The sequence below is a fragment of the Spea bombifrons genome, chromosome 5 (assembly GCF_027358695.1).
Source record: "Spea bombifrons isolate aSpeBom1 chromosome 5, aSpeBom1.2.pri, whole genome shotgun sequence".
NCBI lineage: Eukaryota > Metazoa > Chordata > Amphibia > Anura > Pelobatidae > Spea > Spea bombifrons.
Window position 1 is genome coordinate 62,800,152 of NC_071091.1, and position 15,781 is coordinate 62,815,932.

The window sequence follows — 15,781 nt, forward strand, 5'->3', positions numbered from 1 at the left end:
TTGTAAGGTTATTTGTCCATATAAGTAGCCTCACATCTATCCTATATGCAAGTACAGTAGCTCAATTTTCTATCTTTGAATTTGCTTTATGGCAAACTTCTTACTTAAGGTTAATCTTCAGTGTTGATCATACTAGGCTGACAACCTAGTTCCCCTTACAGGCAAACTGCCAAGTGACTGGAAATCACTTCAGCTGAACAAATTTACCATTTTCCCTACAATACAGCTGTAGTTTCTTCTGTGCTAGGCATTTAGACCTTAGAATGCATGGCACAGCCTACATATTTGAGAACATGCATCTCAATTAAAACTTAATTAAACTACTTGTTAATAATTCTTGCAGCCCTTATATTAAACTACTAACTATTTGGAAGCTGAGCCATTTTGGTCTTGGTGAAAATTAAAGTTTACGAATTGTCATGTAAAAAAAAGCTGATAGTCATCCGTATAGAGCATCTATTTTTTTCATTTTAAATAGTTCTAGAGAAAGATTACACTATGCAGAATGGCCAGTAGGTGTCTCTAGCAGACTCCTACTTTGCCAGCTCCATAAATCTCTCTGCAGAAGAAGTGAGTCAGTAGATGCGATGGAAGGGAGTGTAAGTCACAGAAACATCTATGAAGTTTTCTCTTTCCACAGCAAGGGCTGTATGACACTGACAAGGAGAAGACAGCCTCTGTGATGATGAGGGCTCACTCCTGAGACTTCATCATCCACTTCTGTGCAACCCTGCCCTCAACCAGAAACTAAGCCTTGGTGACCTGCAAGGGTGACACACATGAATGTGTTGCTGTGCTGAAGAGATGATGAGTGTTTTGGGCAAAGGGGAAATTTGACATGCCCACATCTGAACTGGAATACAGACATACCATAAAGGTTGCTGGAAAAACTGGCTCACTGGGAGACTCCACAGGTATATCTATACAGGCTAACAAGAGACAGGTGGCATACTTATCATTTAAAGGTCTGATGAGACAACTCTATCAATCTGAAATCCATTGGTGGTGATTATTTTTGAGACATGTATGCTTAGGAATTCCACTTGTGCCCCTAGGAACCGAAGTGCGGCAGGGGTGGGACGTATCTTGGTGCTAGGTGCACGTGTTTTTTGGTAGGGAGTATGCAGAGGGCATCACTGCCTTTCCTAGGGTTGCTCTTGGTCTCCTGCTCCTTGCTGTTGTCCCTGACTCTGGGGACCCTTGTGGACAGCAGCAGGAGATCCAACATGGACAGTGGATTCGTGTACAGGCGCCTGAAGAGCCACGAAAAGAGGGAGATGCAGAAAGAGATTCTCTCCCTCCTTGGTCTGCCCCACAGACCTAGACCGGTGCATGGACTTAACCTCTCCAAACAGAACCAGGCAGGGAAACTCAACTCGGCTCCTCTATTCATGCTGGATCTGTACAATGCCATGTCTGGCCAGGAACAAGCAATAGACACTAAAGGTTGGATACAGAGATCAACACCATACAGTCACCAGCTGAAGGTCAAAAGCCTCCTGAGTTCTCCCCACAGCAGCTTTCAGGACAGTACATTCCTCAACGATGCGGACATGGTCATGAGCTTCGTCAACCTGGGTGAGTTACCTAGATGCACCTCTTGGGATGTTAGCATCTTTGGTTTCTAAGGGTTTATAAGAATGTTGAAGTTAGCTTAAAGTCTAACAATTATATTGAACTGATTTTCTGTAGTATTTCAGGCTTATATTTTGTGTTTTCCAGGTGTTTTATGTGAAGTTCTGTAGATATGGTCCATAGTTCTGTTGGGCTCTGTAGAAGTAAAACAATTTGGAAAAACAGAAAGTTACAACATAATTTGCATGGAGATGATACTGCAATCTTGGGTTGATGACCCTGAGGCAATTGTACACTATTACACAAGCAAATACAAGTTTATTTGGTGCCAAATGAAGATTGCAAAAGTTGGGTCATTCCTGAGGATTCCCTGCTTCAACTAGAATAATTATGTTGAAAAGGGTTAATCTTGAATGACTTAGAAAAGACAGGATGCATGTGTAAATACTGTTAATTGAAGGTTATGTCTTCCAGAAAAACTCTCAAATAGTGAATCTAGAGTTTGGATTATAGATATTAGAGGTTACAGGCGTGTAATTTGTTTTATTAATCTCAGCAGGGAACCTTTTTGGACATCTGTGGAAATAGAGTAGTTGGCTTTTTTCTTCATAGAAATTGTTGACTTTTTTAGCTCAGGCAGAAATATAAAGTTTCCAGAGAAATTGTGTAGTTAGTAATGTTTAAAAAATAATGATCTGAAACCTAAACACTTTTGGTACTTATAAATGTATCTGTGAGTTTCTTTCAGTTTAAATTAAAGAATGGTTAAGGGGATTAGAAGCAAATAAAATCCAAATGAGACAGTGGCTCATGCCCCTGTTTTCAGGGGAGAACAGGCAGGGGAGCAATTGGCCCCTGGGCTGATGTGATTCAAAGATTTTGGGGCACTTCCTGAAGCGTTATTGTGTCTTTTTTACTTGCTTTGCATAGAGCCACCAGGGTTTTTCCAGTAACAATGGCTTTAGGACATATGTATTATCATTGACCGAATCCTTTCTAAGTCCCTTTATGTGTTGAATGCATATCCTCCAAATGTACTTTAGCCTACTTTATGACTAGGCCACATTGAAGGAATTTCCCACCTTGGTAAATGGTACCAGCCCTTCCCTGCATGTACCTGAATTCTCATGTTTGTTGCCACCTTGCATCATTGCCGGTACTGACTTTGGTTTTTAAGTTTGTAGAACCATATTTGCGTCACTAAGGAACTCTAAATGTGACATAGTTTGAAAAACCTTTGGTTTTTTTTCCATGCAGAAACCTTAACATGGTTGACAGTTTTTAGAATTACTGTGTCACTGGTATATATATTCAAATTGATGCTAGATATTTACAGTGAAGGAAAAAATTAATTGATCCCCTGCTGATTTTGTAAGTTTGCCCACTGACAAAGACATGATCAGTCTGTAATATTAATGGTAGGTTTATTTGAACAGTGAGACAAAATAACAAAAAAAATTCATAAACATTCTTAAATAAGTTATAAATTGATTTGCATTTTACTTTGTGAAATAAGTATTTGATCCCCTATCAAGCAGCAAGATGTCTAGATCACAGGTGTCTTTTATACAGGTAACAAACTTATATTAGGAACACTCTCTTAAAGGGAGTGCTCTTAATCTCAGCTTGTTACCTGTATAAAAGACACCTGTCCACAGAAGCAATCAATCAATCAGATTCCAAACTCTCCACCATGGCCAAGAGAAAGAGCTGTACATGGATGTTAGGGACAAGATTGTAGACTTACACAAGGCTGGAATGGGCTACAAGACCATCACCAAGCAGCTTGGTGAGAAGGTGACAACAGTTGGTGCGATTATTCGCAAATGGAAGAAACACAAAATAACTGTCAATCTCCCTTGGTCTGGGGCTCCATGCAAGAACTTACCTCGTGGAGTTTCAATGATCATGAGAACGGTGAGGAATCAGCCCAGAACCATACAAGAGGATCTTGTCAGGGATCTCAAGGCATCTGGGATCATAGTCACCAAGAAAACAATTGGTAACACACTACACCGTGAAGGACTGAAATCCTGCAGCGCCCGCAAAGCACCCCTGTTCAAGAAAGCACGTACAGGCCCACCTGAAGTTTGCCAATGAACTTCTGGATGATTCAGAGGAGAACTGGGTAAAAGTGTTGTGGTCAGATGAGACCAAAATCAAGCTATTTGGCATCAACTCAACTTGCTGTGTTTGGAGGAGGAATGCTGCCTATGACCCCAAGAACACCATCCCCACCGTCAAACATGGAGGTGGAAACATTATGCTTTGGGAGTGTTTTTATGCTAAGGTGACAGGACAACTTCACCATATCAAAGGGACGATGGATGGGGTCATGTACAGTCAAATCTTGGGTGAGAACCTCCTTCCCTCAGCCGGGGCATTGAAAATCATTGAAAAATTGAACGTCAGCCTTGAAACCTTAATGACTTGGAGAGGATCTGTAAAGAAGAGTGGGACAAAATCCCGCCTGAGATGTGTGCAAACCTGGTGGCCAACTACAAGAAAGTCTGACCTCTGTAATTGACAACAAGGGTTTGCCACCAAATACTTAGTCATGTTTTGCAAAGCGGTCAAATACTTATTTCACAAAGTAAAATGCAAATAAATTTATAACTTTTTTGAAATGCGTTATTCTGGATTTTTTGTTGTCTCTTTATAGACTGATCATGTCAGTGGGCAAACGTACAAATTCAGCAGGGGATCAAATAATTTTTTCCTTCACTGTATATAAGAAATATTCCAAGGAAAACCCTGTATCCTGAGCAGGAAAGCAGTTGTGTTTGGGCACATAAGGTTTGGAAGGCTAGAATTGTCATATTTCCCCAGCAAATCCCAGTGCCTAGTGGTCAGTAAACATGACATAGCACACACACTCCACTTTACAGGTGTCTCCATGCTTATCTTGGGTTAGTCTCAATGAAAAGGATATTTTGTAAAAAGAAAAATCATTTTTATCAGAGCTTTATTAATCAAGATCTTACCTAGCAAATAGTGTGCTTAGTATTAAGTTTGGTCACCTGTGACGTATATTAAGAGTCGTCGTACATACAATGTTGTGAAAAAGTATTTGCCCCTGCTGCATAACCCAACTGCCCTTGAGCTTTGGGTCACAAACTGGTGGCCGAACATTCCCCTTCAGGATTTTCTGGTAGAGAGCAGGATTCACGGTTCCATCGATTATGGCAAGTCACCAGGTCCACCAGCTGCAAAGCAGCCTCAGACCATCACACTACCACCACCTATTGTTATTATTTCATTATTGTGGAATGTCGAGTTAGCTTTATCCGAGATGTCTTCCAAAAAGTTCCACTTTTCACTCATCAGTCCGCAGAATGTTATCCCAAATGTCTTGGGGTTCATCAAAATGTTTTTTTGGCAAATGCAAGAAGAGCCTTTAGTGTTCTTTTTGGACAGTTGTTGCCTTGCACCCCTCCCAGGTTCAGTGATACTAAAATGTACACTTATGTTTGATTTGAAACTTCAGAGAACCTCAGGGTGCTCCTGGATGGCTGATGATAGAAGATGGAACAGTAGTCCTACATACAATGGAAAACATGCAAGGCTAAGCTTATTAATTTCACCTCACTGGAGTTCTCCATAAAGTCATGTCTCACCTAAACCAAACTGTGTAGCACCATCCAAGTAACACATCAATTAGTCTAATCCTGTTTGACACATTGATGCATGACTCTCTGCTTCAACTGCATTTCAGTTTGACACATCATCAAATGAAAAAAGCCATGCAGTACTAATTCCAGTACTAATTCTATGCCATGCTGAAGTGATGTTTTTACAATATCACCATCACACCTGACTGTGAGTAGATTTATGCTCAGCATTCATGAGGTCTGAGGCAGAGTGTGGTTATTAGAGTCTGTTTTAGAAGTGTTTCAGTGAAACAGAGCCTTGAGAGTTGCCCCTGAAGTGATGGAAAGTTAGGTTTGTTTTTCACATACTAAATTTGGAAGAGGATTTCATCCTCATTGATTTGTCCTTAAAACAGATTAATCCTCCTCAAATCTGCATTGTTGTCAATAAGCTACTTATAATTATTTCACTAAGCCAAAGCAAAAACAATTGCATTGATAATAAAATAGCATCTACACATTATAGGTAGTTTATGTAAAATAACCTCTTTAATGGCTACCATGCAGTGGTGTAATCTGTTTTAGGCAGGCTAAATCCATATTAAGGAGAGTAGGTTGGAGGTCGGCAGCATCTTTGTAACGTAACCAGGGGCAGATCTCCCTATTGGGTAATTTAGCGAAATGCATTTCCTCCTTCCAGCCATCAAATGTCAGGGGAGTTTCTAGGTGCAAAATAATTAGAGAGACAAAAACCTTCTGTACATGGGTAAGTGGAAATGAGTGCCGGTACTTACTGATCTAGTATATAATGAACATATGGGTCGGTAACAGCTTAAACTGTTGCTTAATGTGTTATACATCACAGTATGTACATTCAGAAAATACTCTTTTATTGTGTTGCCATGTAAGTAAATATGTACTGTGAGTGAGGTGCAAGTCATATTTTATTCATTTATTTATCCATATTTCCTTGCAATCATCAGTGTTACATAAACATAAAATTACATTCCAGTATTGTTCTTCCACATCCTACTGATCTACTGGACCAGACCTATATGGGTCAAGTTATATTATTGTCATAGATTACTGGGATTATTGTAATTATGCCGATTAGAAATAAAGATTACAAGCAATTAGAGTCAATGTAATAATGATTCTGAATAGTGTTCACACCTGTAGGATTTTGGGATGCAGTGGCTGAGGAAAATGCATTTTCAAGGTGTAATGTAATTTTTTAAATGCCCACAGCTAAAGGGGTTAGGTGACAATAGTTATCTTTTACAGCCTAATTAAAGACTCTTCTTTTCAATATTTCACTGCATTCTCGAGGCATTTTTTTTCCAGGACACACATACGTTTCACATTTTGCTGACTTCCACATGAAATATGCTGCCATGCACATACATGGCAGCATATATGCTGCCATCACACATACTGCAGGGCAAATAGCAACAAATGAAATGTATAGAAAATGGGTGACTTGGCAACTCTTTGTTAGCACCTTAAAACGATGATCTATGAACACGCAAGGCTTAATAGTATGCCTGGTGGGCAGAGAATGGCTGATAGCGTAGTGCAGGCTTGCAAAATTATCCGACGTACTGAAGTACATTTTGGATCACACTGGAAGCAAGATCATCTCTCTCTGGGGGGAAAACATAATCTAAGTAGCTACTTAAAATCCTGTTCACTTTTGTTTACATAGAGATTTAACTGTAGGGTTCAACTTCAGCCTGCAGAAATCTGTAGAGTATGCTCCCACGGCCTCTGCAGTGCCTTCTGAGCAAGAACACCGGGAGCTGCGTGCTGATCTCTGCTGGCCGGAGTGGCATAGATTACAAGTTATTTGCCTCTAGCTCTGTAGAACAGGATATGAGGGAACAATTGTGTCATGAAAAAGGTCAGGGCATCCTTTTTAAATGCTATATTTAGCATGATAACTTTTTTTTATATAGTTTTATGTAGTTTTCATCATTTTAGGAAGATTGCTGTTTCTGGATTCTACATAAGTTCTCCATAGAGCATTTTGGAAAGCTTAAGAGTAACCTTAGATGTGGGAGAAATACTTAGGTCAGTCACAAATTAATTAGACAGATTTATGGGCACTATCCAGGTACAGACATACAGGAGTCAACCAGCCCTGCTGAGCAAATAGTTTGGGAACATTACAACTCATCTGCAAATAACACATCTTGGCTATCTTCTCTTTGGAGGATGGAAAAGCATAGTATGCTACATAGTAAATTAAGGTGTGAATCTTTATTGCAAAAGCTTCAAAGTGTTTGGACTACCCACATGTCCAAAATGATGATGTCATATACCTTTAACTTACAGTATCTGTGGTTATTAATTGCAGCCTATAATGCTGGAAAATAAGACTGCACATCTTGAAAAACCACATGCACGGCAATTTGACAATATCTCCATGTGTCTTTCATGCAGATATGGAAAGAGTATCGCAGACTGTAAACGGTATACCACACTTCACAGGGAAGCCACATGGAAAAAATCCCCTTACGCATAAAATACAGTGCTGTATAAAGTGGTTTTGCATTGATATAAATCCGGTGTACATTTAGCTTAAATAATTTTAGTTTGCCTTTGGGTAATTTTCCCTGCTCAAATACCACACTTCTTTATAATTGTTTATGGCAATGCTAATGAAGTCAGTTCCTCAATAGACTTTGCTTAGCCAGAGTGTCTGGCTGGGTGATTGAGACAGAGCCATTCTATTTGTTTCACCAAAACACTGTATAAAGATCAGGGCTAAGATAACACAACTTGAACACATACACACGGATTATATGCAGCTGCCTGAAAACATTATATTACAACATGAAATGCTGGGGCTTTTCCTTTCAGGAACCGATTCTAAATCTGTAATGTACAGCAATATGTATGTTTGAAAAATATAGGGATTTATAAAGAGTTGCAGACTGGATGGAGTGGCTCTCAATGTGATTCAAATTATATTCGGATTTGCACATACTATGCAGGCAATTTTTTCCCAGGTCCCTACTGATAAGAAAACTGCTGAACAGAAGACAGATGCTGACCTTCCTTTTCACTGGAGTATCAGAGGGTGATGACCTCTATGCCAGAGATTACATTATTGTAATGTTTCCTGCTTTATATATTAGATTTGGTTTCTGGTTTCAGATCGTATCACATCTTGCTCACACGATACCCATGTTGTTGACATCCTCAAGTAAAGCTAAATAATGCAGCTGCAGTTCTATATTTTAGAAAAGCTGGTCAATCAGACAGGCTGTCTGTTTTGTGCTCTATACTGTCGTTAACTCTTTGAGTGTCAAGGATTGAGTAAAATCAGACATAGTATTTAATGTTAACAACTGCCTGTTGCGTTTGATAGAATACCTACCTCTTGCGTTAGGCATAGCAGACATGCCCCAAATATGCACACTGGGGCATTGAAAAGAAGATAATGGCAAAGAGACATTCTAGTCTAGGCCCAGTTGTACTCCTATCATTAATGCGTGAACTAATACAGAGCTAAGTCATATCCCAGCACTCTGCGCAGGAAGATATGAAACAGTACCCATATGAGTGCTACTGAGCATGAGTTCGGTAGAAGGAAAACCAGGGAGAGAGGTCTCATTCTCCAACTCCAATAACTAAAGAATGCATGCGCCACTACACACAGAAAATATTTAGCTAATGCATGTGGCTTAATTTGGGGCTGATGAAAACAACATTAAGGACTCTAGCCTAACATGTGTTGCCCACAGTACTTACTATAGGGAAATGTGTTAAGTGTTGGCCATTCTTAATTCTGGCAGTTTGTTATTTACATTATTTGCATTTTGTTTTCACACACTCCCTAAGATGGACTTCCCTAAGATTAAATTGGCTGGCTGAGTGGGCAGGGGGGCGATTTTCCCCAGGCCAGTCAAACCCACGGAGATGGGAGTTCAATGGGGTCATCCACTGCAATATTAAATGAGCAGCTACAAGAAGAGCTTGGCAAGGAAAGGGTGTGGTGATGTGTGAAGTGAGGTATGGTAATGTGTGATAATATGTGGGTAAATTTGAGTGTGTGTAAGTGTGCATGTGCTCAAGTGTATGTTACGGGAGTGTTCAGGTGTACTTGAACCCCAGGCCAGAAAGCACCAGCACTATTCTGACTACAACAAACCATAAAATATTTTCCAGAGCGCAACAAAGCTACTTTAATCAAGTACAATAAATGTTGTTTTTATATATAGTGGAAAGCACGCTAGACAATTGTTACTGGAGTGTTCCAAGTACTCGTTACTTTTAACTCAATAAGCAGATTGCAAAAAACATATTTTCTAGGAAGATTCAAACATCCAAAAATAAATATAAAAACTAAAAACAAGCACAAAATATCTCTTGCAACACCAATACCAGATGTCTCAAAATGCTGATTAGTATTTTTGGACTCAGCTGCACCAACTTTATTGTTCTCATTTGCACGTTTTTTTCTTGCTGTCGCTGACAGCCTTACTAAGAAAGAATGTATATTAAAGTACTCTAATATACATTCTTCAAAAACAAAAAAAAACTTGCTTACTTGAGATAGAAGCTAGACTTTTGAATTTGGATTTATATGAATTTTAATTTTAACAAATTTTGTTAAATTCACAAATTCATACAAATGTTTGAAAACGAGGAGGGGCCCCAAAGAAACACATTAAAGGAAACAGAGAGCTTTGAATTTTCATTTGTATTTCATTTGGTTTTTACTCGCTCTCACATGCACTCTAACCTTCTCTGTCAATGTCTTACCACCTTCTCCACATCTCAGATTTTCTTTCACCCTGCTTCTTATTCTCTGCATTATCTTCTTTCTTTTGTTTCCGGTGTTCCACTTCTCCTGGCCTGGTATAGTTCCGTGACAGGGTGAAGCCCTCGTCCACGGTAGGCTAGAGTCCTTAATGTTGTTTTCATCAGCCCCAAATTAAGCCACTACACCAGGTGCAGACAGGTCCTAAGAGAAAAGGGAAGCGTTTATACACTTCTCTTTCCGAGAACAAGAAGTTGAGACACAGAAGCGGTTGTAGGAGTAGACCAAAAATGATTTGGACACATTTTTCCCTTAGTTTTTCCAGGCAACGAATTCAGTTTCCTGCTCATTTGTTCTCTATCACTCTCTCACACTCTTATTTACTCTCTAGTTCATGCTCTCTGAATGTCCCCCTACCTTCTCCAGCTGCTTTTGCTTCCATGTCTTGCAGTTATGCTTTTTCTCTAGCATTCTCTTCATCTTCTTGTTCTTCTATCTTCCGTGGACATGACTACCTTATGAACGTCCCCAAAAAAATGAGATGTTTCCAATGACATCCTCCAATTGGGAAGTGGATGTAACCAAAAGCTCCACCATTTTTGTGGATATTCACAAGAGGGCATTTTCAGGCAAAATGGCTGCGCTTCCATACCCTCCGCCTCATTCCTCAAATCGTTGGAAAAGATGTCACCGAAAGCTCCGCCATTTTTGCGGAAGTTCACTGGGAGGTCATCTCCACAGAGATGCAGACAATGCAAGAAGACGGAAGACAAAAGAGACAACAAGAAGAAGCAGAGCTGTGAGACGCGGAAGGGTTGGCGGAGAAGGTAGGGAGGCATTCAGAGAGAGTGAATGAGAGTGTGAGAGAATGTGAATGAGCCCATGAAATTTAAAAAAAAATGGTGAAGGGTTTGCTTCATTTTCAGACATTCCTACAGATATTGAGAGAGAGCGAGTGTGAGCGAGAGTGTAAGAGAGTGAGTTTGAGAGAGTGAATGAGTGAATTTCCAAATCAAGTGAGTGCTCAGAATTCATCTGAACTGAAATTGCAAGAAAGATAATTTGTGTTCTGAAAATGAATGGACCAAAACGGAACAGAAAATTTAGTTTTTGGTCTGTTTGCACAAGTCTAAAAGGCACACATAAGAATGGGTTAAATTCCATAAATAGGGTATTGAGAAACAAAGTTTAGGTAGAAAATAAACATTTCCATAAGTATGCTAACATTTTTCCCCACTTCTGGTGCACCCTCATCATCATTCAGTCTAAATATGTTTGAAGTTGAAGTTTGTTTCTTTTTAGTTTACATTATTTTATTGGGGAAAAGTGAAGGAGACACCTGTAACTTCACAATCACTGCATATCAGCAGGATCTAGGTTTTTTTCAAGGATGCCAGCCCGCTTAAACCCTTTTTTAAACCCTTTTTTTCCCCGATGTGCTAGATTTTCAGTGGTTATTTTTAAAACCCTTTCTTTTACTATGCTAGCAAAGAGGGGTTTTCTCTAATCAGTGGCATATTTACCATGACTAGGGAAATTATGCAGCCACCCTTCTGCAGACACAGTTCTCGCTGCAGAGCACCAGGGTATGACATCAAATACTGGCACTCTGTGTTTTAAAGATATACAGTGCCTTTTATTGCATGCTATGGAGGCTGCGCCAATTTGGCAACAGTCCTCTATAGTGTAATCGCTAAAGAGAACAGAGATCTTGTAGCTGACCTATTAAGCAGCAGTGCACCTACAGTCACCTAGGCTAGAATATGCTGCTGTTCCTAAATAGGCCTTAGGGGTTCATACCAGCAGAATTGCATTCATCTTCATTGGTGAAAACAACCAACTTTCTTGCAAAGTTAAAAAGGATCTTAATTTTGTAACATTTTTGCAAGTAGAAAAATCAAATTGGCTTTTCCGCTGCTAGCATGTAGCTCTGATGACAATTAAGGAAATACCCTTTTAGCTATTAGCTAGTACAGTAAATGATTTTCAACAGTAGCGTACCTAAAGGGGGGTGGTGCGCCCAGGGGGCTACTCATCAGAGGGGTGCCGCGTCGGTCACGCAGAGTGTATGAGGAAACTCTTTTCTTGCACAGGGGAAGAGTTTCTTCACACAGTGCGCGGGAGCCACAGCAGTAAGCTGCTGGTCCGCGTTAGGCGGCCATAGGGCCGCATAGATGTCCGCGCAGCCTCAGCGATGGTCGGCTGGCCCCCGGACCAGTGATCTGCAAGAGAGGTAAGGGGGGGCGGGAGAGTGAATGGGAGAATTAATGAATGAATTGAGTAAGTGTTTAGGGGAAGGAATGGGACAGGCAGGCTGTTTAGAGAGGCAGAGGTGGCACAGGCAGGTTGCGTCAGGGGCAAAGGTGGCACAAGCAGGCTGCTTCAGGGGGACAGAAATGGGACAGGCAGGTTGTTTATGGGGCAGAAATGGGACAAGCAGGCTGTTACGAGGGCAGAGGTGGCAGGAGCAGGCTGTTTCAGAGGCAGGTGTGGCACAACCAGGCTGCTTCAGGGGCACAGGTGACACAGCCAGGCTGCTTCAGGGGCACAGGTGGCTCAACCAGGCTGCTTCAGAGCAGATGGCACAGGCAGGCTGTTTTAGGGGCAGAGGTGGCACAGGCAGGCTGTTTTAGGGGCAGTGGTGGCACAGGCAGGCTGTTTTAGGGGCAGCTGCGGCACAGGCAGGCTGTTTTAGGGGCAGCAGTGGCACAGGCAGGCTGCTTCAGGGGCAGAGGTGGCACAGCCAGGCTGTTTTAGGTCCAGCGGTGGCATGAGGAGGCTGTTATAGGGAGAGAGGCCTACCACGTCAAAGTCTGACTTACCGTATTGTGAAAGGGAGGGTTCTACATACAGGTTCCACCCCAGTTGCCAAATACTCTAGGTACACCCCTGATTTTCAAATAAATCCTTGGAATGCTGTCACCACTGTATTTTATAAAATAAATCAAATGCAGACAATTATTAATTATAGGAATTACTATTTATATTATTTATATTTAATTAAATGATACACATATTTACTAAACTATACTATTCGGTAATGAACATCCTTTATGTGTTAAAGTGTATTTGGGCTCTTCTGCATATGTCCTGTGTTTTAGTTTTACATTTTTATTGAGTTATTGCCTGTCCCCAGTTTTCTAGATCCATTTTTTATCATCCAAAAATTTGCTATTTTTCTACAGATCTCACTGAATCTTTTTTTTAGCAGTCAGTGTCTAATTTCTATGCCTGAGTAGCTGATTTTAGACAGGTCATGCAATTGCAAGCAATGCATTAATCACCTTGATGGAAGCCAATTAGGGTTAGGTCGAATCATCGACTCTATGCTATATAGTATAATAAACAAATATTTACACCTAGTAGGGTTAATTTTATCCGGTTTCAAATGCCCCTATTTAGATTACAGTAAAAGGGTTAACGGTGTCTACACTTCTCAGTGGCCATTAGAAAACTCATACTAAGCAATGCATTCATGCCACTGAATGTAATACTGTAGCACCTATTCTGTGATACAGAAAAACAGAAGACATCCAAAGTAAATTATGTGCGAACACTGAGTGCTTTTCCAGAGTGCAGTCTATCACTCACTTAAATACCATCTCACTAGGATGCCATTTTATCTGGAAAAATCCAATGTGCCTGGATTTTACTCAAAGGGCCAAAATATATTTATGCACACCTTATATACTTTCTAGAACCAGTCTGGCGTTAAAGGAACACGTCTTATCCGTGTCACGCTTTGAGTCCCCTCAGCCTCTCTTCTATATTAAAAAAGTTGGGCAATGCTGGCTCATTGTGTGTGTGTGTATGTGTTTTGTATACACAAGTATTTTTATATTGATAGACTTCGTGTCAGACCAAATGACATCATGAAATATGGTGACATTCAAGTGATGTCAGACAATACTCTAGGTAGTAGGAGATTTGTGCAATATGAAGACAAAGAACAGGAAGTGCTTGAGACAAGTGTTCGTAACCTTAACGTGTATTATTTTTAGTCTCAGCACATGTATCATTATAAATTGAAAAAAAGAGGTTTGAGAGTTTACGTGCACGACCATTACTTACATGTTTCATTCATACAGCAACTCCACAAAGAGTTCACTCTTTAAATCTTCAAAACAGAATAGATCTGCAAAGACCATCAAGGATCCATATGACATCATAAATCACAGTTCCTCATCTTCCAGTGCTAGCTTTTGGCCATCATTCTTCTGTTTTATGTTTTTCTGTGGGTTTATGAAAAGGACAATTCTTTCTGTATGCCTTTCCTTTCCTATAACCATTTCGTCACCCAGAGGACCATTGGAACTTGTGTGATTCAATGCTTTACAAGACTTTGACTGCAGCAGGAAAACTCTGGAGTCTTTAGTCAAAGTTGATACCTTTTATTGGGCCAACATAGAAAAATATATAAGGTCACACAAGGTTTTGGGACCTCAAAGGTCTCTAAAATCAATCTGAGGAAGAGACCTCTGAGCTCCCAAAAGTTTATGTAACTATACAGCTTTTTCTGTGTTGAGCCAATAAATGGTATCAACCTTGAGGACAGACACTATTTTCTCTTGGGCTAGTAAGGTTGTATCCATTGCCAATATGAGCATAATAATCGTTAAGTGTAGTTAAACACAATCAGTGAGCAATTAAAGTTGTTTTTAGAAACATCCTAAAAGTACCAAAAACAGACATAAAACTGTTAAACAATAAGCTCATCTAAAACATGACGATTATGGTTGTTTAATATATCTGATATTACAGGGTCTGGCTATTTTTTTAGATTTATTGTTACAATTTATAGCAGACACGGAGGCTGTTAGTTTACTATCATCTATTCGTTTTCTAGCATGCCACCTTGATTGAGATTTTTGCTGTCCTCTGATTGGCTGAGTTTAAACATTAGTTTTGCTTTTTATAAGCAACTATATAAGCTATAGGCTTCCCCTTAACAGCAGCGGACCAGCTGGTGTTTCAAGTTTCCCATCGTGTAGTTGCATCATAACATATTAATACCATTCAAGGTACTATCTGGCATAGAGGTCTGTGCAGATCTCTGATGTAGCTTTTCTGCTTACATCATATCTTTGTGGTTTGCATGAAGAAGACTGGCACAGGACAGGCAGATGGGACTGCCTTTGGTTAGGCTTAGTTCAGTGATTCCCATAAATCCATCACTGGATATGGAGTCCTCTAACCACATAGTCATTCCTCTACTGTAGATGGTAGCACCTGAAAGGCCTGAGGTTGCCTATTTCTTTGGTTTTCATACTTTTTTTATCTTTGATAGTTGCTGATTGCTTTTGATAAATTGCTCAGATTTTATTTATCTTAAAGAAGATTAACAGCACATATGCATGCTGCCTCGTCTTTAATGTGTAAAGTAACGTGCCATTAAGGTACTCTGTTTTTTACTATGTATAGCTCAGACTGGATTTAGGGCAATGTTACACCTTCACTGGTTCACCACATGCCATATTTATGCTCTGGAATATTCTTTTCGAGAATGTTCTTTTGAGTGTTATATTTGAACTCTTTGAGTCTCATCAGATCAAAGGCTTTCATAAAGTCCAAATAAATAACGCCACCTAACTGCTACTTTATGCCTCCATTTAATAATTTGGTTCACTTGGCATGAGCTCTGTTCCCTAATGACTTGCTAGTGAGAGCTAAAGTTACTTCTCTGAAAAGGTTTGCTGTATATTGATTCAAGGCATCCCATGTGAGACAGACCAATATTCATGTTCTATATTTTCTAAGATATATTTCTGATGTCACATTTGCCAAGTAGTTTTTGGGTAGTGATAATAAACTGTATTTCTACTTTTTTTTTTTTTTTTTTTTACATATA

General features: G+C 39.9%; 1 protein-coding gene across 1 annotated transcript in view; it reads left to right on the top strand.

Moving 5' to 3' along the window:
• The first annotated feature begins 523 nt into the window (after nt 1-523).
• Nucleotides 524-15,781, top strand: part of BMP6 (bone morphogenetic protein 6) — a 63,359-nt gene continuing 48,101 nt past the window's right edge. Inside the window, exon 1 of the mRNA XM_053466563.1 lies at nt 524-1,578. Within this exon, the coding sequence (XP_053322538.1) occupies nt 1,122-1,578 (457 nt within the window). The 5' untranslated portion in view covers nt 524-1,121. The remainder of the gene's footprint in view (nt 1,579-15,781) is intronic.